General features: G+C 43.3%; 4 protein-coding genes across 7 annotated transcripts in view; 1 reads left to right on the plus strand and 3 right to left on the minus strand.

Annotated features, from left to right (window-relative positions):
- The window catches only part of fut11 (fucosyltransferase 11 (alpha (1,3) fucosyltransferase)), an 8,095-nt gene extending 3,564 nt beyond the window's left edge, over nt 1-4,531 (minus strand). The window contains exons 1-3 of one of the 3 annotated variants that reach the window (XM_049585332.1): nt 4,241-4,531; nt 1,226-1,564; nt 710-1,090 (exon numbers count right to left, since the gene is read on the minus strand). In XM_049585332.1, the coding sequence (XP_049441289.1) occupies nt 710-1,090; nt 1,226-1,564 (720 nt within the window). In that variant the 5' untranslated portion in view covers nt 4,241-4,531. Of the gene's footprint in view, nt 1-709; nt 1,091-1,225; nt 1,565-1,858; nt 2,393-4,240 lie in introns of those variants that run through there. The other 2 variants (XM_049585333.1, XM_049585331.1) reach the window with 2 other exon arrangements.
- rab9b (RAB9B, member RAS oncogene family) lies at nt 3,892-9,498 on the plus strand. The gene is made up of 2 exons (XM_049585336.1): nt 3,892-3,970; nt 6,282-9,498. Exon 2 carries the CDS (start codon nt 6,340-6,342, stop codon nt 6,949-6,951), a length of 612 nt encoding a protein of 203 aa, XP_049441293.1. The 5' UTR covers nt 3,892-3,970; nt 6,282-6,339; the 3' UTR covers nt 6,952-9,498.
- A 701-nt stretch (nt 9,499-10,199) lies between these two features.
- plp1a (proteolipid protein 1a) lies at nt 10,200-20,073 on the minus strand. 2 transcript variants are annotated; one of them, XM_049586067.1, is made up of 7 exons: nt 19,921-20,073; nt 16,970-17,156; nt 16,681-16,837; nt 16,165-16,333; nt 12,811-12,884; nt 12,635-12,700; nt 10,200-10,653 (listed from the first exon to the last, which is right to left on the minus strand). In XM_049586067.1, exons 1-7 carry the CDS (start codon nt 19,922-19,924, stop codon nt 10,489-10,491), a joined length of 822 nt encoding a protein of 273 aa, XP_049442024.1. In that variant the 5' UTR covers nt 19,925-20,073; the 3' UTR covers nt 10,200-10,488. The 2 variants fall into 2 exon arrangements, with proteins under 2 accessions (XP_049442024.1, XP_049442025.1); XM_049586068.1 differs by lacking the exon at nt 10,200-10,653 and adding an exon at nt 10,814-12,224 and having other exon boundaries at nt 19,921-20,060.
- Nucleotides 20,074-21,743: 1,670 nt separating this feature from the next.
- pcdh20 (protocadherin 20) lies at nt 21,744-25,946 on the minus strand. Its single transcript, XM_049586066.1, is given in 2 exon segments — nt 21,744-25,246; nt 25,803-25,946. Coding segments are annotated over 2 exon segments (2,676 nt in total). The 3' UTR covers nt 21,744-22,714.
- Between the last annotated feature and the right edge of the window lie 282 nt (nt 25,947-26,228).

Here is a 26,228-nt window from a genome sequence, read left to right on the forward strand (position 1 = left end):
CACCACCTGCAACATAACCTTACTAGTCTGGATGTGACATCATAACTAAGGCAAGCAGCCAATCAAGGATCAAAGATAGAGTTCCATCGTCAGCTGCAACATTTAAACGATTAATCCATTAACTGATGAGTTGTTAACTATCCAATTAAGTGCCAACTAATTTGATAATCAAACAGTCAGTTTGATTAACTTTTTAAGAAAAAAAAATCTGATTCCAGCTTCTTAAATGTGAATTTTTTTCTAGTTTGTTTTTTCTACTACAGTGAACTGAATATCTTTGGGTTGTAAACAAAACAAGACATGTGAGGATGTCATCTTGGGCTTTAGAAAAGACATTTTCACCATTTTTTAGACCAAACAACTGATCTACTTGTCATCCTAGCACATCGTAGTAACCTAGATTAATGTTGCAATATCATACCAATCAAGTCTGGATAACTGTGTTGCAAAAGGGCATGTAATATTTTAAAAATGATGCTGTGTGGCAGAAAAGCTGCTGTTTTAGTTGTTACTTAAAGTTATGCTGTAACTTATCTCCGTGGTGACACTGCTTTTATTTTAAGTAATGCATAAATCACAACGTAGTAATAATTTACATTATGACTAGGCCAAGTTTGAACTTACACACAGCTGGTGAGACAGGCTGCAGGTAGTAAACTGGATGCATCTCTGTAATCATGGCCCAAAAAAGAAAATCGATGAATTGTACCTGAATGTACTTCATGAGCTCCTGGACATATCTGTTTCTGTCTGACGGTACATCACAGTGAGACTGCATGTACAGCACAGGAGCCAGGCCCTCTCTCCTGAGCCGGTTCTTCTCCTCCAGGGACACGCCCACAGGCCTCAGCAAGTAATCCAGAGAGGGCAGCCACTGCAGGGTCAGGGGATAGTCTGACTCCCTGCGAAACGTGGCTGTGTAGTTGAACAGCCTGATTCCCGGTCCATGGGAGAGGACGTAGTTATTCATGGGTGACTCTTCATGGAACAGTGCCCAGGTCTGGTGGCGGAGACGAGGGAGCGGAGCCTCATATGCCCGAAAGTCTGTTCCATAAAAGATGATGGATGCTGTCCGCTTGTACAGCTGCACCTTTCAAGATCAAACTCAAGATTACTGGCAGAACAACTTCAGGTGATGATTATTATTAATGTGTGCATGTGTCTTCTCTCTGTCTAAGCCAAGACTGTCATTAAAAGGCTTTATGAGGTTACATATCTCTGGTACCTTGCGATTGCTTGTGACCAGGCAGGAGGATGTGGCACAGTCGATGCGCTCGGTGTCACCGGGGAAATGTGGGAACAGTCCTGCGCTCCACCAGAGGAGGATGGGCAGCTCCTTGTTGCTGCGGCGGTCTCTGTTGCCAGGTCCTCTGTATGAACTGATGGAGGCAAACTCCATCTCTGACAGAGCACTCTGGGGCAGAAAGGCTCCTCGGTCCACTGCATCCAGGGCCTCCAGGGGAAGTTGGTCATCTGGAAAGGAAGCAAAGGAGACCCAGACCCAGCACAGGACACCAAACAGCCCCAGACACGCACAGGGCACCAGCCTGCCCCTACCCGCCATCTGCAAGGTTGAGTAGAACAGGAAAGACATTTCAGAGACTTGCAAAACTCGGATACAAGTAGGTCACCATTCAAAGGAACAAATCAGTGCACTTTCTTATCTGTCTAATGTCTGACTCCTCAGCCTGTTCTGGACCTAATAACCCAAGTGAGAGTATTGTAGATGCAGTAACTTCTCCTCACAGCTAACTTTGCTGAACAAACATTAGCAATTACCTCTAACATTTCAGTCATACCGTTACGTGTCAGAGGTTTGTGAGCATGCACTAACACCGACACATTTACAGTTTCCTACCTTCACCACTGCAGCAAACACATGAAGAGGCGTTTATCTCGATTCTTCGAAGCAAAATTACTCTAGCTATTCTTCGTTTAGTTGTTTTAAATGAGCGGTGATGCAGTCTGTTAACACACTGCCAGCGGGACAGAGCAGAGGGAATAAAAACAGCTGGATTCTTCTTCTACGGTTCTGCTGTTCTTCTTCTCTGAGTCTCACACTAACACAGGCTGCACACCGCCACCTACAGCTCCGGAGGGTATACTGCGCCATTAGACGTCTGTGACTACTGCAACAGTATTTATTTTGTCGCAAAATACTGCAAAAACTGAGTGTAATGACATGATGACAAATATTTCATACAGAAAAAATAATTGAAATATTGTCTCCTATACCAATTCAAAACAGTAACAGTATACTAATTGGTGTAGTGGAAGGTATACACAGGTATACAGAGTATACCCTCACATTTTTCTGGTTGTTTACAGTGTCCCCACATATCAACCAAAAAGGCACTGGAATATATTCACTTCAATTCAGTTTTATTCATAAAGCCCATATTACAAATCACACACGACATCCAATATAGGATACAGAATAGAATATAAAGGAGAGTAACCTGTCATCAACTGTCTCTACACTATACTACTATTCAAGTCATATCAGCAGAAGTAAATAAATAAAGCCTCTTACAAAAACATTATCCATCTCATTCCTACATTTGCTTTTTATATTAACTCCATTAACTCACAGTTTTGACTATTATCTCTGTTCATTGCACAGATTTGCTATATAGTGATAAATACTTTGCACATTCTGCACAAAACTGTACAGCGTTCTCATTTTAAACCAGCTCTATTGTATATATTTGTGGTTTTAATGAATTTCTAAAGTATCGTTTTAATATTTTTATTGTAATGTCTCTATTCTATATTTCTGTTCTTTGCCTTTAGGTTTATTTCCTCTTAATAAGTGTATTGTATGTTTAATGCATGCCTCAAAGACCAAAGCAAAATCCTTGTTTGTGAAAATTTACTTGGTAATAAACCTTATTCTGATTATGTTTCAACCAAATAATGCAAATGGTATTGCTTTTCAAATGAATGATAGCTGTTCTGCTATGTTGCTTAAAATAAAAACTAAAAAATGTTGTATTACAGGTGGAATACTAACTACTAAATACTACTAATACTTGTGCCTTTGTTTTTTTTTCAAATCTACATTGCTCTAAAAGAGACAGTCGATCAATATATGCTTTAAACACAGGTGGTAACTACAAACAATTTGGGGCCCTAAAAAAGGAATTATTTTTATTTTGCCATTGCTTCTTTACCGTAATTGCACCCCGTTTTGCCACAAGAAATCATAAGTATTGATTATGGCTATTTTTAAACAAATGTTTAGAGAAGTTGATGCATGCTATATAGAAGTTACTTGAATATTCCTGCTTGCTGCAATGGTGCTAAGTAAGTGTAGGTCTACTAGCTGTCAGTTAAATGTCTGTAATGGAGTAAAAAGTACAATAATTCCCTTTGACATGAAGTGTGGTAAGAGAGTATAGCACCTTTCCCCCCAGTAAGCTCAACTGAGAAGCATTTTTTAAAGTAGCATTTTTAAAGTAGCGCTTGTTGCTTGCAAAGCTATGCTCTCATAGCTTCCCCAACACTGTGAGCCTCTGTGTGTGTTATACCTTATATGATGTATTATATCACTGGATTGTTCATACAACTGCATCAAAGTATAGGTAGAACTGATCTACTTTATGTACTGTTCGTTTAATCTATCAATACATCATTTATAAATTCAAGGGATATTTTGTACATGAAATCTTTATCTGCAAAGTAGGTTTAAAAGCTGTCACTTAAATGTATGTAAAGAACTAAAAGGTGTAATATTTCCCTTTGACACAATAAAAGTATAAAGTACCACAGAATCAGAATCACATGTGTACCATGATGACACAGTGAGACTTTGTTATGGACAGTGAACCTCACAGGCTTTAGGACCTCTGTTTGTCTGACCGGTGTGCACGTGCAACCGCTACATGGGCGCGCGCACGTCACGACACTCAATCTCAGTCAGATGTAGGGGAGGAGGGCAGAGCACGCAATATCAGCTAATAGGAGCAGGGTGAGTGAAAATACATGTTTGTTATATTTACATTAGATGCATTAAATTACAGGCACGTGACCTCGCTGCAACAGGTGTTGTTTGTTTGCTTTTATAAACAGTTTGAGTGGCCTGCGCGCGGAGGCTAACGGTTAGCCTGGTAGGATGTCAACAAGCCGCTACACTAGCCGGCTAGCTTGTTAGTTGGCTGGGAGGCTGCTAAGCTTGTAAGCCGCTGCACAGGATGACTGTGTTATTGTTTGTTGCCTCATGGTTTTAAAGGTCTGTTACCTGTTTCGGTTCCTACTTCACTTCTGCTCGGAAACACCTGGTGCACAGTTTCGCAGAGACCATCGACCAGACAGTTTCATCAGAGTTGTAGCCTCCAGTCACTGTTGACAACAAGCTGGTGGTTCATGTTTGTGGTCTGCGCAGGTGCAGTGGTCGTCTCCGGTGTCAGCTCATGATCCTGACTCGCCCCTCTTGCTGTGGCCTAAGGCTCCTACATATGTTATAAGAGTAATGTGTTTAATTCTGCAGGATACGGCTCGTGTCCTGTGCTATGGCCGGCAAGTACAGTACATGTTAGTATTGTGCAGTGAACAAGGCTGTGGTCATCCAGCTTCAACCTGAGACCTTTGGCAGACCTCTCGGTCCTTCACCCCTGTCACTGTGTCCCTGACACTAGTCAACCATTACACATCTCTCTTCCATTTGTTGTCAGCAAGGTTTACTTGAGGTTGAATACAAATTGCTGGGACAGCAGTCTTCTCCCCTAGTTATCTACACTGAATCATCAACTAAGTCAAGCCCACAGTCTGGTTGCTTGTTCAGAATATGTTGTTTCCATGGCCAAGGAAAGTTTAATCAATATTTGTGATCATGAGCTACTCTCTCTCAAAGCCAGAAACCAGAGAAGTCAGTCTCAAACTTGTGATGGGTATAAAGTCTGGACCTTCTCCATCGACAATGCATGGGAGCCACAGACTGTTTGTTTTCTATTTCAAACCAAAATGAGCGTCATGCTATTCTAGTGTTCTCAGATCTGAAACAGAAAATGTCTCCATTCCCCTGAGTACTCTGTGTCATCTGTAACAGTGGTTCCCAACTGGAGTGTTGTGGTCTAAAAGTGGGTCCACATCTCTGAATGGACTGCAACTGACTCTGAAACGTGTTAAGTTTGTAAAAATCACAATTTATTTTTAAGTGCAGTGAATTTCTTGTGCAGAGCTTTTATTTTGAAGTGCTGTTTCCTGCTATACAGAGAGACACAAAGTATCTCGACAACATAGCCAAACGCACGTATGATGCTGAATGAACTAATGACTAAGGTGAAATTTGAACCCCGGGGCTGGGCCAGTTGGAAACCACTGATCTATAACATCTATCACCAGTCACTGTCTATGAAGCAGCTCCAGACTTTACACCTTACAACATCACAGACTTGAGTTGTAGCACTCTAGTTTTGGGTTTGGGAGAAAGATGTGCATGTTCTTTAATGCTTTTGGACTGTCTTAGATCATAGGAATAATGAATTAATTTTGAAAATAGGCATAGTTCCTTCCCTTTAAATGTTTTCGGAGAATCCAGTATGTGTCATTTCCTATTTCTCAAGAGCAGTGTTAGTAACTAGTTATCTACATGTAGTTCAGTTACTAGTTTAAATACATTTTGCAGTAGTTGGATGGCAAACATTTAAATCTTAGTAGCTTTTTCAGAAGCTAACCAATTTGGGTTTTGTAGTTTATGTTGTTACTTAAAAACTACATATTCATAGTATTCTCCTGACACTGTTTTGGCATACAATGAGGCACAGTGCCACAGCTGTAATTTGATGACAATCACTCGCAACTGGACTAAAATAACCTCCAGTTTCGAACCAAGGTGTCTTCAGTGGAGTGCTATGATTTTTGTCTGGCATATGCCTTATTTCACCCCAACAGTTGTTCCCTTTCCTCTCCTTAAAACATCATTGGGCTGCCTAGGTGAAAAAGGGCCTGTCCTCGTCCCAAAATCAAACACACCAACACTTTACTCAGTGTCTGTTCAGTTGTACTTCTGTCTAACGATATGAGAGCCCAAACTAAGATTGTGTTCATTTCCCATGATGTAGTTTGAATGAAGTTAACTACTTTTTCAGACTAGTTTTACTTTTAAAAAGCTAAAATGTTTTGAGAGTAGTCAAGATGTAGTTTAAGTACTTCTCATTGTGAAGTAACAAGTTGTTTGTGAAACTACAGTTTTAATTTAGTTTCCCCAACACTGGCCAAAAGTGATTTGCTTCTCCCTTTGATTGTGTACCATCTGTCTTTGTGTTTCTTCCTCTTTCTAGGTTAAATTGACCCTGGTCTTCCACCTGGTGTGGGGGCCTTGCTGGGTGGGAGGAAAACATGATGAGCGGGAAGAGCCTGCTCCTGAAGGTGATCCTGCTGGGGGACGGTGGAGTGGGCAAGTCCTCCCTAATGAACCGCTATGTCACAGACCGCTTCGACTCCCAGTCCTTCCACACCATTGGCGTGGAGTTCCTCAACCGGGACCTGGAGGTGGACGGGCGTCTGGTAACCCTTCAGATCTGGGACACAGCAGGCCAGGAGCGCTTCAAATCCCTGCGCACACCTTTCTACCGAGGCGCCGACTGCTGCCTGCTCACATTTGCTGTGAACGACCTGCAGAGCTTCCAAAACCTCGGCTGCTGGAAGAAGGAGTTCATGTATTACTCAGACGTTAAAGACCCTGAGCGGTTCCCTTTTGTGGTGCTCGGCAATAAGGTAGACATGGAGCAGAGGGAGGTTGGGGAGGACGAAGCGCGGGCCTGGTGTGAAGAGAACGGCTGCTGCCCTTACTTCGAAACCAGCGCGAAGGATGACACTAATGTCACGGCTGCATTCGAGGCAGCTGTCAGAGAGGTTCTTGCTGCTGAGGACCAGATTGACCATGCACTACTGAGTAGTACTATCGATCTCCACGGCAACCGCAAAACCTCTCGTGCGTCTTGCTGCTGATCGGTCAGGTGTACATCCACCTTGTCTTAATCTCTCTGGCTGAAACTCACCTATTGCAGTTTAAGAGCCAGTGAGATACTGTTTATAGTACACATACTGTAGGTACAAGGTACTGAGTACAGTACCCCCTAAAGATAGTATGGATAAGATACAGCTGCTCTGAGGAGTGCCCTGTCAGGGATTCAGCTGGTGTCTAGATTGTTGAATTATTGCTCTAACCAAGGTACAGGCACACTGTAACAGGCACACTCATCCTTTGTACTCTGTCTGCTTTCAGTAGTGTTGCACAAAAACGTTTTTATCCAGCTTCAGCTTTGTCTGCCTATGCAGGAGTCACATCAGATAGTGCTTTCAGAGCATTTATTTTAATTAAAGTGATTAAAATGTTAGTTACCACAGTCGACGAGAGAATACACCAGTCCTCTCTTGAAGAGCACACTCTACCTTTGGCACAGCAACATCCAGTCAGTCTTGTGACTTATCAACAGCCTGTCCACGAGCTGACTTTCCTGGGTTTGAGAGGGACTTTGAAATACAACATCCCATTTTCTCATTATCAGATCTCTCAGCAGAAGTGGGGAGCTAATGTATTTTCCGGACACAGACAATGTCTGTGAGTGACAGTGTTCCCAATCCAGGCAGATTTTATGCATGAGAACTCCCAACATCAGTATAATGACCAATGTGATATGAGGTACGGGGACCTTAAATGATTGCTGCACTCAAAAGGAAGATGACCTTGTTAGTCTTCACCGGGAAGGGAACTGTAAGCTTTAATTTTGCAGCTCTGACTGTAAGCATCGGGTATGAGCTATCGTGGTGCCCTTATTCATTTCAGTGCTATGTGTTTTACCACTGCGAGTGTGTAGCTGGAGGTGTCAGGTGTACGAGTTAGTCACTATCAGATCATTTTTTATTTCCCATGATTTATGCACATGGGCCTGTTTACTAAGATTCAGAGTTTCTCAAAGTTGAAAATAATACCGCTTTTGCTGCTGTTGTTGATAAACTGCTGTTTATTTTTCTGTGAAGCACATTTCCATCCTCTGACTTTTTTTTTAACAGACATTGTGTGATATTCTGTTCGATCAAGGGCTGATTTGCGTCTGTTTTCTTGATGTATAGAGGTTATAGTTATCAGAATTAATAATGATTTTCACAATTTCGGCATGTTTGTAAATCGTGTGCCTGTTGTGTTGATTGCGAGGCAGGCTGTAACATTCCTGTCCTCAAGCTTTGCCTATTCTGACAGTCTCCTGTGCTTTACTGACACATTCACCCTGTGCTGTCTGTCCGGTCATTCTAGCTGAATGTGAAATAGCCTGAGCACAAGGATAAGGCCATAGCTGTGTGCATTGTGCATCACCTCTCCTGTCCACTTATACAGTATTGAGTGAAACACGCGACTGAGTATTCAGACAACTTGTTTTCAGCTTGGTGGTACTTTTATGTTAATGTTCTCACATACAGACTTCCTTTGGTTTTACTGCTGTCGACGAGAGGGCAATGCTACAAACTTAGTTTAACACGGTCTGAATTCGTTCTCAGCGCTGTTTTTGATTGCTGCTGGAATAGCATTTTATGTTGCATATGTTTTCATCAAGTCACCACGGTTGTTCTTATTATAGTGCATGTTTTCATACCTTTTTCTGTTATGTTGAAGGTCTTGTGTATTCTCTCAGCTTGAGATTTGCCTTTCAAGTCGTGCATTGCATCATATTTCCATGTGTATGCAGACTAATGGTGAGGAGCTTCACTGTGAAAGTGAGCCGAATCCAGTCAGGTACAGTCATATTTACTTACATGGCTCTTTGGTTTAATGTAGGCTTATGATAAACAGAGTGTACATATGATTACTGTAAAGGTGCGTCGAGTACTAATACTCACAGCAGTACGAGAGGAACTTTATTAACTGTGAACTGGGTGGGGCATTTTAATGAAATCAAGCTTGTAGCCTACATTAATTCAAAGCAAAAAATGAGGGCTGTTAGCTTATCATTTGCCAGTGTTAATACTTTGTCTCTTTACCATTTAGTTTTATCACGTTCAGATAATGTAGCCTACCACAGTGTTTACCTGAATTCTAACTTACCTGAGAGTCAGTGGGTACTTATAAGCTGGTAGCAAAACCCTACAATATGTTTATCTCACGTCCTATTTCACTGCAACCCTGTCTTATGTCAGTATTTTTTTAATGTTCCTGTAATATTTATGAATGTAAAAACTTATTTCTTTGGGCTGTCCATATTAATGGCTTATGTAAATCGCAAAGGGCATTCATTTTATAATAATGTACGAAATGACACTGAACGTCTGTCTCACCCTCAGTGCTCAGCCCGTGAGTGTGATTTAAGCTGTGTGAAAGTCAGACTGTTCATCTTGATTATGTGTTGATTTTAATGGACAACTTCCCTGACTCCCCTTTTTGCACTACGGAGGATAAGACTTGGTTGTGCCAACATGCTGGCAAAGCGGCGAATACTCTCCAGTGCTTGGCTACGAATAAAACATGCAACATACCAAACGGAGACACTATCTTGTCTGTTGTTTGTGCGCTTGTGCCTTGAAAATCCATGAAAGGATGTTGGTTTTAAAAATGACTTTAAAGTTTGGAAACAAAAACTATTTTTTAAAACTAAAATAGGTCACTCAAATTAATCAGTACACCTCAGCTTTCTACCTTTCAGCAAATTTTAAGGCTGCAACTAATGATTATTTTCATTGTTGATTAATATGTTGATCCGGTTCTCATTTAAATCATTAGTTGTGGTGTATGAAATGTCAGAAAATGGTGAGCAATGTTGATCAGTGTTTCCCAAAGCCCAAGAGGACGTCCTCAAATGTCTTGTTTTCTCCGCAACCTAAAGTTAATTCAGTTAACTGTCACAGAGCAGTAAAAAAACCCTGAAAATATTCACATTTAAAACACTAGATTAATTAATAAATTGGCAATTAATTTCATAGCAGGCAAACTCATAGATTAATTATGCACCTGTAAGTCATTTCACACTCAGGAAAAAGCCCCAATATTTGCACTAATAAACAGCAGAGTTAAAATGAAGCATTACCATGTATTTCTCAGCAAAATCATGAGTAAAACACAGGTCTTGAATTTTGATCTCAAAACACACCTTGTTTGAATTTCAACACACAAGACCTTGAATGTCATTGAATGGCCAAGTATGTGTGAGAACCCGAGAGACAGTGAACACTGTTTATTTCCTTTTCATTAAAAAGGATATCAGGCATGCACCGCATACTGTGAAATAAAAAAAAATCATCATGTCTGCCTTTCAAACTAAATCTCTGACTTTCGGAAATAAACAGAAATTATAGATTCTATAGACATTTGTCAAATGCATATGTTATAGTGCTTTAGATGTGAACATAAAACAGCCTATAGCTTAATTTAAACAAATATAATGACGCAAATCAGCTGAACTGATGCTATCACTTCACAAAACGGCACAATTTTGACGACCAGCTCAACTGTGATGGCTGTCATGAAAAGCTCCTGCAGCAAAACCAGAGGCGCTGTCAGGAGATGTCAGATGCATTCGCAGGGTACGGAGAGCACAGTGGCCCCCCTCTGTCCCTCTGCAACCTCCCAAACAGGTCATAGCCTCTCTTCTCCTCTTTAGCCCTGTGCCTCAGCTTCCTCAGGTACACCTGGTTCACAGCCAAGTGCAGGGAACAGTGCACCTGTGGACACAAGAGGAGAGAATACAAAACACCTTACAAAATACCTTGGCCCCTAGATATGGCAGAAAGCCAAGAATGGGGCGCCAGTTAAGCGCTGTGACACCGCACTTTCACACACAGACTACATACAAAAATGTTTTTCAGAGGCACTCTGCACAAATACTTCAAAAGAATATTCTTTTTATTATCAAACTTTACCAACACAAAAAATAATCATCAAACAGCCAGCTGCCATTTGACAAATCCACCACTCACAGCTGGGTAAAGCTTACACCAAATGGAATAATCTACTTATTATGCTGCAAAGGGTTTAGTTAGTAATACCCAAAGTGTAAAAGAAGTAGTAAGTTCAGCTACAGTAAGTAAAAAAATGTGTTATACAATAACTACAACAAAATTCCTAAAGAATTAGAGACAAAACAAAGCTGTCCTATCTCTATAAAAGTACCTCAGTCATGCATTAACAGCAGGGGGGAGTCACACCTCAACAATGTTTTGTAATGTGTCTAATAATATGAGGTCGCTCAATAAGTTAGCACCTAGTGCTTTTGCCATCTCACAATTATGAGAAACAATTTCAGACCTTTCTAGATCAAAACTAAACAAGCATGTCCCTTTGTCAGAAAGAAACTATTCAAAAATCATCTAAAATTCCTTCACTCTGAATCCATCGCTTCAATTATTCGGGTGGAGGCAGGGGCGGGGGGGTCACGCAGCAGCATGTGGACGCTGTTGTGTGTGGGGTTGCTGTCCCAGAAGAGCTGCATTGAGGCTTTAGAGGGGTCTAACCCTCTCTTTGTCCGGAGGACCCTCTCCCTTGACATGTAATCTAACCCTTGGGCAGAGGCTCGTAGCGCAGGTGGCCCCCCGCAACTGGCTCCTTATTGGCTAGCTTTTAAAAACAGGCACGACTCCATTGTTGAGGCTTTTCTCCAGCCCGTGAGAAAAGTCCTGAGGTCAGCGTGAGACTGCAAGTGCGTGCTTGTCTGCCACCATGGCAACCAGATGTGAAGGATGGTCGCCATGGTAACCTGTAATCCCTATACTCTGCAACAGCTGCATTTTTAGCAGCACGTGTGTTGCAAATTGGTGGTTATATTCTTACATGTGTTAATTTATTAGTGGTATGTTATTTGTGTCTTGAGTGCAACCAATGGAAAGCAGAAATGAATTTTAGAAACTAACCTCAGCAAGCAACAAGAGCAATAACTTACAGATATTTTGGTGACATGGCATTGGAAATACTGAAAAAAAGACTACATTTAAAAGTAGCAGACAAACCTCACACGTAAAAAATAACAAAAAGGAAAAGAAAAAAATAACATTCTTCCCAACAAAAAAAAGTAAAAATATAAAAGACAACATTTTTAAGAGTCCGTGATCACAGGTGGTTCTGTGCTGATGATGTGGAAGGAGAGAATTGTTGCTGTCCCTTCTGATCCCCATGTGGATGGTGAAGTAGTGATAGTGCAGACAGGAAGCTGCTGAGCCTAACACCGTGCACCCATGCCCTTTCTCCCAAGATACCGAAGCACCGCAAAGTTATAGGTGGTTGACACAGTATAGGTCAGCTATGGAAGGACAAGCAGATACAGGAAGTGTCAGAGCAGAAGTGAAGAAAAAAAATCCACAACATCCATAAATTCTAGAAATAAGAAAAAAAATATGATTAACTGCTAATGACATTAATTTGATAGCAGATACCATCCGTATAACAGCTTCTGTAATGGAGCATGCCAGTATAATGGGTGCACCATTTGCCTGGCTGAAAAACCACCAGACATTACGGCACTATTATGATGTTTGTGTCAGCTGAGAAAGAGGAACAGAGAGCAATAGTACAGAAGTCATCAGTCATGGAGGCCTGAGATGCCTCGCCGCCTACACTTTAAGCGTCACTGAGTCACATGAGCCATAACACTATTGTACCCCACTGTGGAAGCGCAGCCAAATTGGCCCCAGCTGAAGCATAATCACTCACCAGAGCCAAGAGAGTGATGCCCGCACCGGCGAAGGCAGCAATGTAGAGGTCATAGGTCATTCGGTACTGATAGGATATAGGAGATTTGCATTAGTGGTGGTGACATGCGTCTTCATTTCATGTCAGGAAAATTGTAGAACATGACTGCAGAGCGTTAGGTATTTTCTGCTTCTTACCTCTCTGGTCTTGCAAATAGCGGAGAGTGTCATACCACATGCTTTCCCGGGCACTGCATTCCATGGCAGGAGTCCTGTTGAAATCAGATTTCTCTACTCAGTTCTTTCTCTGAATCACAGAGACAACAAAAAGATAAAGATGGCAGTATTCCTATTCTTATTCACAAATCACATGAAAAGACCAAAACCCACAGTGATTTAGTTTGTTTTTAGCACTTTCTGATTTCCCTACCTTGTCTGTGGCACTTACTTTGTAAATCTTTGAAAACGGGTACAAATACATAGGTTCATTTTACTAAAAAAAAAAAAAAAAGGTTAAATCATTTCCTTAAACACGTGGGAACAGTATGTTTTACCAATGTTACGAAACATGAGTAAATAGTTAATTTATTGGGGACTGTTTTTAGCTGCGGATTAATACACATTCCATAAGTAAGGGAATATTTGTGCCATCATGACATTGTGTGTGGGAATGTCTCAAAAAGTACTGTGCCCATATTCATGGTACTGAATGAACATGTCACCCAGAGCAACAGAGTGGCTCATTGTGTGGCAAATCTGTTATTAACCTCAGTCTAGTGCTCAAGGGATGGCAACGTTGATCTGTGGGTCGACCCAGCACTTTAGTACACACTGAAATGCCTAATTCCACTGCATGGTTCGGGTTGCTTCGACTTGACTCAACTCATTTTTGGTGCCAGGTCCTTTTCCATGCTCAGTTTTCCACTACCCTAGCATAGGCGGAATTCTTAGCTGTTTGCCATAGGGACGCTATATTAAACTGTGATGAGATCATCTTCAGTGCAACATTCGCTGAATCCTTTCATCTGGGTTGAGTGAACGAAAAACTTTGGTGGCTATTGACGGAAGCTTGGCTATTTAAAAATGACATATTTCGGCAGGCTTTCCCTTGTTGCCCAGGTGACGATTCTAGTGATAATTCTCTCTAACCAATTGGTGGTCTACAGTGTTTCAACTCCAACTTCTAGCATCGGCTCAGCTTGCTTGGAACCTCGACCAAGGTGGTACCAGAAAAAGTACCAGGTACTATCCACAACTTTTGCAGATGGAAAACCAAAGAAGAGCGAGTTGAGTATGGGAGCACAGTAGACATGCTGTATTAGATAAATAACTATTGGGCAGATTGCTTTGCTTTGTATAGACATTTGTGGAGCACAGAAAATGAATCCCAATTTACTTTGGTGATCCCTTCATCATGAGGTTAGCATTTTGGTGAAACGTCTGGACTTGGATTGGATGGACTGCCATGACATCTGGCACACGAAACAATATTTTTGCCCAAGTTTGAACCAAATACCTGCAAAACTAATGACATGGCCATCCGCCTCAGGTCTCATTTATGCTTCTTGGTAATTTTTAGCAAATGTCAGCATGCTAATGTAACAGTGTAAATAAGCAACTTTGGTGTATGATTAATTTCTAATTTTGTGCTCCCTTTACGTACGAAAATATATACGTCCATTTCAAACGATGTTACGGTCACTGCCCACATACTTCCATGCGCCCTTTATGTTGGCATGGATGTTAACCAAATATCCACCAGGAGGCAGCCCAGAGTCAAACGTTTATGACAGCAACAAACTAAAAAACAAACATGGCGACTGTGGAGGAGATATTGATAATGTACCTCTTGCATAAAAGACAAAAACGGAGGGACCCCAGTCGGACGGCACGAGGGTCGGCCCTGGGAGCGGAGCGGAGCCGGGAGGGCGGGGGGGTGGAGGCTCCGCCGAGAGGGAGACCCGAGCTTCGGGGGTACGTGCGGGGCCGGGAGTGCGGGCTCCACGGAGAGGGAGGCCTCCGTGTTTGAGACGGGAGCGGACGGTGGGAGGTCGGACGCTCCCAGAGAGGGGAGAGGAAGAAATATAACAAAATAAGATGAAATAGGAAAAACCTGTCTCCCTCTTTTATTTTATTTTCAGTGTTTAAGCAAGTCGGGTGGCACGGTGGTGTGGTGGCTAACACTCTCGCCTCATAGCAAGAGGGTTGCTGGTTCGATCCCGGGCGTGGGAGCCCTTCTGTGCGGAGTTTGCATGTTCTCCCTGTGTCAGCGTGGGTTTTCTCCGGGCACTCCGGCTTCCTCCCACAGTCCAAAGACATGCAGATTGGGGACTAGGTTAATTGATAACTCTAAATTGTCCGTAGGTGTGAATGTGAGCGTGAATGGTTGTTTGTCTCTATGTGTCAGCCCTGCGATAGTCTGGCGACCTGTCCAGGGTGTACCCTGCCTCTCGCCCGATGTCAGCTGAGATAGGCTCGCGACCCTCAAGAGGATGAAGCGGTTAGAAGATGAATGTTTAATCAAGGCGGAGGCAGGTGGCGGGAGGTCAGAGGCTTCCAGCGAGGAGAGAGGGAGAAATATAACAAAATAAGATAAAAAAAACCTGTCTCCCTCTTTCATTTTATTTTCAGCATTTAAGGCGAAAAAATTCCACCATTGTTCTTCATGTCTCACTAGAGCTACGTATCTGGTAGTGACAGCAACACTGCCCCCATAGTTTCCAGTGGTACTGCTCTGTTTGGCCCGTATCCGTATGTTTTATGGAAACGTGTAGAAATACGGACAAAATGAACGCGGAGCACAGACAGAAGGCTCTGTCCATATCCGGATCCATATTTAACGTTGAGCATAAATGGGCCTTAAGGGTCTGCATGGGAACAAGTAACGTCAGCATTTTGGTTAGCTGCTAACAAGCTCGGAGACATAAAAGATCAACTAGTCTACTAATATGGAGTCTTGCTCATTATTTTGAGTAGGGGCAAACATCTGACCAGCTTTCCATTCATCCTGAGCAACTGTGGTTGTGTACCGGTATGTCCCATTGTTGCACAATAAACTAACGTTACTCTGAATGCTCCATCCATCCCGACCCCTGTGTCATGTTTGGGGATAGCGAGCAGACCAAGATAGAGAAGGTCGCACTACATCAAGATGGCAAACATGGCTAACATTATACCTGCATGTTAGCATCTGCGCCCATGTACGCAAATTCACAAATTGTAGGATAGCAAAGGAATGACCTGCCCTACTCTCCCTATGATTGGCTAGTGCTTGTTGCCTTTATTGGTTGGATGAGTTAGGTTTAGGCAAGAGGAATGGGACTGGTTAGAGTTAGGGTAAAGATGTTAGGGTAAGCCAATCAGAGATAGAGTAAGGCAGAGTAAGCTGTATGCTGTAGACTCTTTGTCTTGTTAATAGTGTCTGGACAACAATATCCAGTGTACTTTGGCTGTACAGGCTGTTAATAGGAACAGCTCATTATTGGTATTGGTCTTTTAATGGGATGTGTTGGTACAACTCTTATACGTTGCCATTAAAAGATGTCTCATTACCGTATTGCCTCGCATCAACACAGAGCTGGTTGATGCTCGCTGGGGTCTCAGTCAGAACATCAATGGTGTGGCAGGTGGCGTCCATGTTGTAGAAGAAGTACACAGGCAGGGCCGAGAAGGCAAACACCAACAGCCACAGCACAGCTAGTGCGTATGTCATCACTATAAACTGTACAAGAGGGAGCAGAATAAACATTAGGGCTCATCATCATAATAAACTCACATAATCTAAGAGAGTGTTTTTATGAGCAGTGACTCACTTAGTGACCACATTTACTTTTTCCTGATTAGCTGTACTTATTATCTCACTCTCTGTTCTCCTCCTCTTCTTCCAACCACTCAGCCTTTTTTCCCCAACCACTCAAACGCACACTGTATGCTTATCTTTGCATGTCCCCAAAGGTTTTTCAGCAGCCTTAAGATTTTCGGCTCAGCACCCACCAGGGAGTGATATGTGTATTAATCCCATCCAATCTCTCCAATCCCCTTTACTTGTCCCACTCTGGGCCCTCTCACCGAGGAGCTGAGGCAGCGGCCACACATGGTGCTCCTGAACTCTCCAAAGGTTTGCTTGGCAGCGCTTGTGGTGTAGAAGCCCTCAGCCAACAACACGATGCAGTAGAGGAAGAAAAAGGAGGCCAAACCATAGATGACATACTGGAAATACTGGATGCTGAGAAGAAAAAGGAAAAAGAAAACTCAGGGTTACAAAAAACCTAAACCTTCTAAATAGACTACATCCTGAGAAATCCCATGACAAGGTTATAAAAATGTCTCTCTAATGATGCTTAAATTTACCACTCACATGTAGGCGAGGGTGATGTAGTCCTGAAGGTTACGGGCAAAGTACGTCTCGATGAGTCTCTCTGTCTCTGTGAGTGCCTGGTGCCCACAACCGCAGAAGAGGGCAATGCCAGAGAAACACAGCAGTGTGGCGACCAGGGAGCAGTACGGCACCCCACCCAAACAGCGCATACAGCAGTCATAGCAACCTGTTCGTCAGGACACAGCACCATGAAAGTCAGGGCACATAATTAGCTGATGCAATATGACAGACAGACTCCGTTCCAATGCACAAATTAGAATGCAGGGTTGGTGCTTTCTTGTAAAGGAGGAATATCTCTTTTTTTAAAACTCTTTCCACTCAGTTAGGGTAATTATGAACATGTGCTGCAATCTGTAAAACGGTCAGCTCATCCAAGTAATTAAAATGACTCACCTAGCTCTGGTGATGGCTATAGTTTTGGTTGCATTTGCCCTGGTTTTGAAATGTCCGTCAATGAGATATTTGCCTCCACCCCAATACCGTGAAGGTGAATGGAAATTTTGTTTCTGCTGCATGAATCTTTTATTAATTTGGTCCAAAAATACGGGTTAAATGCAGCGGTACACTCTGAAATTTTTCATACGGGAGGCCAGATGGCGCCATTGAAAGTCTTGGGTGGCGCACCAGAACCATAACTAAATTCCAGGGATTAACTCATACTGTTGAAGTATTTAAGCTAATTAAAAATCTAACTAAATCAATATGGAGAGTTGATGAATCACATACTGATATACTTTGGTGTTTTATTTTGCAGCTAATATCACTAATTATCTGATGTGCATAGATTAATATCGGTGCCGTTAACATTTTGAGTTCCACAATCCTGTTTTACCATGTCATGTATCTGTATATGTTTCAAATTGAAAGAGTACATTGACTGAGCCTTCTCAAGTTTAGGGGAGACTTGTGGGTACCCACAGAAACCATTTTTATTCAGATATCTTGAGGTGAGTGTTCAAGGGACCTCTTTGAAAATGTCGATGCCAGTTGTTTCTTGGCCTAAATTATTATTGTTATTTAGCCCAATTTCTGACAAACTATGCCGAAATAGTTGGTACCAATGGATGTCTTAGGTTATATAGTTTCAGATACCACTAAAAAGAGTGTGCCACAGCCTTTTTCACACAGTGCTATCGACCTCCAATTGTTTTCACTGGTTAGATGTCTGCTATAGTTCTCAGAGCCCAAGTCAGCATCTTTGTTTTGTCCGACCAACAGCCAAAGAGCTGGTTGAAAATGTATGATTAATCAAAATTTGCAGTGATTAATTTTCTGTCTGTCCCCAGATCAATTCAACTCAATCAATTTTTCTGTCATGCTGGATAAGTCACAAAACTCTGTGTCAACAGTTTCCATAGTGACTGCTTCTTTGGTAGAAAGTAATTCCCATGAAAGAGTACAATGAGTTGGATTATCCAGAGAAAGAACTCTGTCATTTTTAATGGTATGAGCACCACACGATATTCCACTGAATCGGGGTGGAGGCAGAAATCTTAGAGATGGATATCTCAAAACTTGGGCACATAAAGCTGAAGCTATCTACATACCAAGATAACAACCAGAGGTAAGTTAGGTTTATTTTAAAATCTGGACCAACCTTTAAAGAAAATGTGTTCATTTAACTTTGGCAGTGTGGACCGAGCTGCAGCTGTTAACACTTTCATTCCCTTGGTAAAGCTGTGCATTCTCCCTAATAGTCATGTGCTGTTTGAATGGATGCCAAAGGGCCAAGGGCATGGGGATGTGTCTGCTCTGACCCCAGCTCGCACCCTGACTCCATTCACCACCGAGCATGGAGAGTGTGAGAAAAGGGGGAGGACGGAGAGGAGAGACAAAGTGAAAGCGAGAGAGAGGCTGCTTTTGTGACTGCAGAGACAACAGTCTTTGTCCCGCAGCATCATGGGGGTACAAGGGCCACCAATGTCAAGCAAACAAAGGCCAGAGGCACCTCTATGCTTGACACACACGGACACACACATGCGCGCACTCATAGACTTCCTTCTGGGGAGACACGGGAACAAGAAAGTGATAGTGGGGGAGCTGTCTGTGCTGGAAGAGGACGGGGGGAAAAAAGCAAATCCATAAACAAACAATGCAACTGTGTGCATGTGTGCCATTACACGCTTGCATGCGTGCATCCACACAGACACGCACAATGGAAGCAGACAGACTGTGGTTGGTACCATTACAGTAAACACAGATGGCAGGAGGGGCAAATAGATAGCTCTTTAATTGAACACTTCTACATGGCATTGTGTATGGGAGAGTGAGAGACAGGCAAACTGTGATCACTGTCATTCAGATGGCATTACTTTAATGTGGCACGGAAGAGCGAGTTTTAAAAGATAAACTGTGAGAAAACAAGCAAACAACAGACAACTATTGTGAGGAGGGAAGTAAATAAGTAAATTAAAGTAGGTCAATTACACATATTTCTGTGTGCACAGAGGAATCTGGTCATCACTGGTTGCAAGCAGCATCCACATAAACCACAACTCAGATGCACCTTGCACCAATTAACTAATTAATGACATCACCAGCCCAAACAGAGGGCTGCAGCCATCTCTGCCCAGTCTCTCCATTGTGACTCAAATGAAAATACAGGCCTAGTTCTGCTACAAAATGCAAAGCTGAGGCCAAGTTCGCCTCTTTAAAAATTGAGAAAGATTGTGACCGAAAGCAAATGCGACAAGCCTCCTCTGAAAGTAGCCCTGCCATCTGAAGCATGAAATAAATCTCATAATATCAGTGGAGCATCAGCCGGTGAGTAGCCGCCCTCTACACTGACAAAAAAAACTTAATAACTTGTGATGCCCTTTCACAGTCCCATTCATATCCGCGTGCAATCACACGAGATAAAATGCTGATTTGATAATGTGACGTATTGTATCTGCTAGAAAACGCTAATAAGTGTCCGGAGAGTTTCTTACCCATGTCTGGAAGGATGCGTTCAGGACTCGTTGGCTACTGCTGCCTGCCTGCACTGCAGCTGGTCCGCTGATGATATGCGCAACTGGTCTCCGGCCCCCGTATATCAACCTCAACTCGCTTTCTGTTCCCCCAACAATGGACAGACCCGCTGATGACTGCAAGTGCAATCTTAAAGAAACAATGTCGCTTTTCAATGAACTTCAAGGCGGGGAATAATGAGGAGGTCAAGGTTCTTACGCTTGCAGAAAATTTCCTTAGTTCATTGTTGGTGCACATTTGCATATAGAGAGAGCAACTTGCAACTTCATATGCAAATACAAAGGAGAGATTCCTTTTTTCTCTATTCAAAAACACACTCCTCTTTTTCTGCGTTTGCCACCACAACTCTAGGGCACACAGTCCTTGGTTCTCCAAGGCTGATAAATAAAACCAAATGAGAAGCAGCTCATGGATCATACAGATGGTCTATGGGAGTGATGAGTGGCTGTATGTCCGTGGACAGTGAAGGTGATCTGTCTGAAGTCACACCATCAATATGAGCCTGTGGACGGTCAGGTGATGCTCATCAGACTTAGGAAATTGTCAGATACTATCTGTTTGACTGCAGCGTTTGAGATACAGTGCTGAACATGAAAGATCCCAGCTGGCAAAACTGATAGCATTTATCTCTGAAATGGGCCTCTTTAGTCCTGGAATGTTCCTTTTTAAAAAGCAAGCCTAAAGTGGCATTCACAGACCATGAATATGTGGATTACTCAAGTCAGATAGTGCCTTTTTAAGCCGGATAGTTGGGGGGCAATGAGGGGTATTTTCTCTGCATCACTACAGTGACTTTCATTGATAAGAAAAGCATCAGTGCTCTTTTTAATTAGACTGGATTGTTATGTCATTCGTGATCATAAAACCCCTGATGTGTATCTCAGAAATAATCCAGTGGGTATTTGGGTCGGAGCCAGCTGGTTTCTTTGTCCATGTCAGCTCATGCAACCCTGTAACTCACTATCAAAATGCTCAGCTTTGGTAAAAGTAGGGGGAAAAAAATGAATTTGATTAAGATGAGATGTGCTGTGAGTGGAGCTGAGCAGCATGCAGCAGGGAAGCATCACTGATCTCAGGTGACCTGACTGTGGCAGAGTGAGAGACTGTCCTCTGATTCATCTACACCCTCTGGCAAAATACCAGAAATAAAGAGTCAGATTTTGGCTTCAGCTGTGCCCAGTAGATGGCAGGCTTTCTCCTGCCAAAGTATTTCTGCAGTAGCAGACACATGAGAAGTTTTATCCTACAATACTATACCTTTTTTTTCTTTTCTTTTTTTTTTTTTTGAGAATCAGTTTAGTCAGAAAGCATATTTAAACATGATGCTCCAAAAACCAGTCTGTGAGGATGTTAGATGTTTAATCAACCAGGTCAGTAATGTCTCATTTGAACCACGCTATATTTAATATTCATTTGTACATGTTTTAATCTAATGGAATCCCTACTTCCTTATGTTAAAATGCTTCTTTGATTTGCAGTCTTGTTATGCGGCCTTTTATTTCCTCTCAGTTAATGTAGTTAGTGTCGCAGTACAGCCTTATTAGATTATTTATTTTTGAGCTGCTTGCTCAGAATTCCTCAGAGAAACACCCCTCATGTTATACAAGCCTTGTTCTCCACTAACCAGGTTGTTGTACATTGTGTTTTACAGCCTCTGACTCGTGGCGTTCCTCCTCTCCTCCAACACAGGTGTATGTCGAAAGGATCGCTCAATAGTTTATGATACGGCAAAGATAAAAAACATTTTCTTTTGTAAAAGCTCAAAACAATTAGCCTGCCCTCTTTGTGTAATTGTGTGCTCGCAGATTTGTAAACACACTTTTAGCCTGACTCATTCATACTTTATGCATCACTTAACCTGGTTTTGATATCTCAACTGTTCCCCAGCATACAAATGTATCAGTAACACATGAGAGCAACTGGCTTTTGTAAAGATTTCTTTGAACACAGTGTGATTTCACTCCAAACATCTGCCATCAAAACAAAGAGCCTGTTGGTGTTACTGGGTGCAGTACAGTAGGTTTTTCCCTGCCTTCTGGGTGCGATCCAGCGCTGTGGGTGAGAAACAGCACTATCGGGTAACAGGTGTGAGGCGGTGACTTGAGATGGCGGTGTGCCTTCCCCTTCTGCCGCCTCTCACCTGTCCACAGCTGCGCTCCAACCCCCCCGTCGTCGTCTCGGAGCTGCTTCTTGAGAGACTTTCATCACCTCCCCACTGGAGGAACATTAAACCCCTTTTGTGTGTCTAAATACTTTAGACTCCCCATCACTCTGAGTCGGAAATCTGAGAAAGGCCCAATCAACTTAGCGGACCATTACCTCAGTCTTCTTCTCACTGCAGGGGTCATGGAGAATAATCCCTAAAGATAATGACTGTAATGCTGGTATTTTAGCAATGCCTTGCTGTGATATGCTCTATCATGTGGTGGCTAATACTGTACACATCACCTGTGTTAAATTACAGAGTTACATTTTTCTACAAGTCTCTGCCGGTAACCTCAAATGCTTCACTTATCAGATCACCTTTTATATGCTTTCCTGGCAGCTTATCAGAAAATGGATCAACTTTATTTCCACAGAATGTCACAGTCTTCGCAATGTTTGAATACACTGTGTATCAGGATAATTCGGCGAATTTGATTATCAAAATGCAAGAAGCCTTTGACAAACATTCAGAATGTGTTTAATTCACAGGCTGATTTCATCCTTGACAAAGTGTGAGCGAGGATTACGCACACTGCTTGCTTTATTCTGTTAGTTGTCAGAGTAATATTTGTCTTTGAGCCTGAGTGGAATCTCGTTCTCTTCGATGTGCCCCCTCTTGTTCTGCTGTAGACTTCTCCTCCTCTGTTTCAGGTATAAAACAGCTGCCGCCACAAGGAAACATGTGGACGCCAGCATCATGCCCAGGCCTACTAACAGAGTCAGTCGGGCAGATCTGGTGTCCTCCACCTCACAGATGGAGGCCTTTGAGGGGGTTTGAACCAAATCAGATGTCCCTGTCCACGTGGGGGCCCTGTCTAAGAGGCAGGGCCCCATGCTCTCGTTGACCAACAGATTAACCCACACAGTTGTATAAAGCGGAGCTGGTTTCCCCCCATCCCTGACCACAATGAACAGGTGATGCATTCCTAGGTCTTTTCGTAGAAGTTGCTGAGCCACGGTGATGTTCCCCGACCTTGAATCCACCTGGAAGGGGCTGCTGTTTTGTGATGGCTCTGGCGCAACAACGGTGTATGTAATCTCTGAGTTCAGCCCTGAGTCCTCATCGATGGCATAGATCTTTGTTACTATGGTGCCTGCGATAGTTCCTGGAGAGACAGTCTGGCATGAGGAGTTGCTGCTGGGAAGTATCACTTTTGGCTGGTTGTCATTGATGTCCTCCACAAAGACAGTTACCCTGGCAAGGGAAGTTAAAGCGAGTGGGCGCCCGTGATCACTGGCCAGCAGGTAGAGTTCATAGCGGTCGTCTGTCTCGCGGTCCAAGTTTGTGGTGGTGCGCAGCGTCCCCTGGGTATTATCCACAACAAAAGGTCCACTGCTGTTTACAACATGCAGCTCTGTGTTCCCATTCTCTCCTTCGTCTGGGTCTGTCACCCCCACCCTCCCCACTGGGGCGAGCGGTGGTACATTCTCAGGGATAAAAAAGATGAAGTGAGGGGTTAGAAAAACAGGCGCATTGTCATTCTGGTCCAGAACACGAATGGATACTGTGGCCACTGACTCCAAAGGAGGAGAGCCGCTATCTCGTGCAAACACAGTGAGTTTGTGTACGCCCTGCTGTTCCCTATCCAGAGAGGCTGACACGGACAGTTGACCTGTCACGGGGTCAATGTTAAAGATGGTAGATGTGTGCTTGTCCAGCCTGTGGGTCACTCTGCCATTGTATCCGCTGTCTGCGTCTGACGCTGAGACCCGCAGCAGGGACATCCCTGGCTGGTTGTTTTCCTCCACCTCCAGCTGGTAGTGAGACTGGAGGAAATGTGGAGCATTATCATTGACATCTGCCACCAACACCCTGATCACACGCCTGGAAGGAGCGATCACAGATCCTTCGGCTGATCTCCCGTGCACTACCACAGAAATATGATGTTCGCTTTTCATCTCATAGTCTAGAGGCTTTGATGTGGAAAGCAGATATTTGCCATTCTGTGGGCTCAAAGTGAAAGGCACCTCGCTCTCAATGGCAAGAGATGAGCCTTTAAAGCCGCTGTCACCCTCAAGCTCTAAAACAGCTAAGACGGTGGGGGGCTGGTTCTCTGGTATCACCATAGTCTGGTTTTGATGCTCGGCTATGAACCCGATCTTGATCGCCAGCTCTTGGTTCGCCTTGGGGACCACGGATACGGTTACCTGAATGTCTGCTGGGGGGCAGTGATGGCCGATAGCTAACACTTTCAACAGCAGCTCCTCGGAGTTGTCACTCTGGAGGTCCTGTGTTAGTCTGATGGACCCAGTGAGGCTGTCGAGGCTAAAGAGCTTCTTGGCCCGCTCAGAGACTTTGGGACTGAGGGAATATACGATGACAGCATTTGGGCCTGAATCTGGGTCTGTGGCTCTGACCTGAGCAACCAACATGTTCTTCTTGGAGTCACCAGGGATGGTGACACTGCGGGGGCTGTCGGCGCTGAAGCTTGGACAGTTGTCATTAACATCTGTCACTGTGACTATTAAAGTTGCTGTAGCACTTAAAGGGTCGGCGCCACTGTCGGTGGCCACCAGCGCCATCTGATACAGGTCCCGAGTCTCCCTGTCTAGAGCTGTTTGCACAACCAGCATGATGACAGGCTCGTCTCCGTCCACTTTCAAACTGAAAACTCCATTTGAATCTTCTAGGTGGTAATGCAGCTCGCTGTTACGTCTGGCATCGCTGTCCTGAGCCTGGTCATCCAATAAGAAACTGGTCCCCACAGTCACGTCCTCAGACACCCTCAAGTGTATTTCACTGTTTTCAAAATGAGGTGCATTGTCATTGATGTCCTCTATGATCACAGGGAACTGTATAAGGTCTCCAGAGGGCCCCACGACAGCATTGTGTAAAATAATGCATTCCTCAGCTTTTGTCTCCTCGGGGCAGAGGGCCTCGCGATCCATCTTTTGCTCAGTGGTGTAGAAATTCCCTGTGTTTTTGTCCATCCACAGGTACTCCTGGGTCAGGAGCTGGTACGGAGGTGGAAAGTGTTTACTAAGTGACCCCGCCAGAGTACCAGGCTCCTGTTCCTCTGGGATGGAAAACCGGACAGAACCGCATATGATCTGCTGCAGATGGACCACAACCAGCAGATTCTGGCAGGAGAAGAAACAAACTGTGAGCAGTAATTCTTTGTTTTTTTTTAAAGAGCCAGTAGTTTTGATTTGGGTTATGATTTAGTTGCACTTAAAACTGACAGAGTATAGAAGTTTTCCCTAGTGGTGATAAGGCTTAAACTTCATGCCTCAGTGAGCTCTTTTAAAAGCAGGCAACTGTACAATGAAGGTAATGTGATGCCCCCCACTTATCTCCAACCAATTACTCTCACACACAAACAGCACGCACAAAAAAACAAAAAGCAAATAGCAAAGCATGTTTGGCTTTGCAAAAATGAAAGCAGCATTTGCATATTTCAGCATTTTCACAAATATTTTTTTATCAGCTTTCCCCTGAACAGGCACCATTTTACATGTAACTCAAAAGCTCTTCAGCTCCTCTCCAGCTTCTCTTTCACACGTTCAGTGCATTTATATTTTTCAAAACCACACACTGTAGAATAACATTCCAGTTACACCCTTTTCTCTCACTCAGAAACACTGACACAGACACCAGCAGAATGGATGATCCTCACATTGCGTTTGACTCACTGACCTGCAGTAGTCCAGCCCAGTTCATATTATCAGGAGTCCCATGGCCCATCGCCCTCGCACATGTTACCCAAGTTCCCCCGGCAGCAAATGAACGTTAAGGACAGAGACAGCAACCTAAACCTGTACAGCTGAAGGCAGAATTCATTACAGGCCCCTCCTACAACACTTACCTTGCGTGTCAGACTGACACAGGAGAAGTCAGAGGAACAACAGGTTCAGCTGCATGAATTGAACACATGCTTTTGTTGCCACCCATGCAAAAAATAAAGCAATGAGTAAGCATGAGGCTTATTTACATTACCTCTAAACTATACGGGCAGGATTAATGTGCTATAACCAAATGTGTGAACACACCTGTTTTTATTTGCACACCTGCCACCTGCTTGTTGTTTCAACATCAGCGTAATCTTTTGCCTATCTCTGAATC

Source organism: Epinephelus fuscoguttatus, linkage group LG9 (assembly GCF_011397635.1).
Source record: "Epinephelus fuscoguttatus linkage group LG9, E.fuscoguttatus.final_Chr_v1".
In the NCBI taxonomy this organism is placed as follows: domain Eukaryota; kingdom Metazoa; phylum Chordata; class Actinopteri; order Perciformes; family Serranidae; genus Epinephelus; species Epinephelus fuscoguttatus.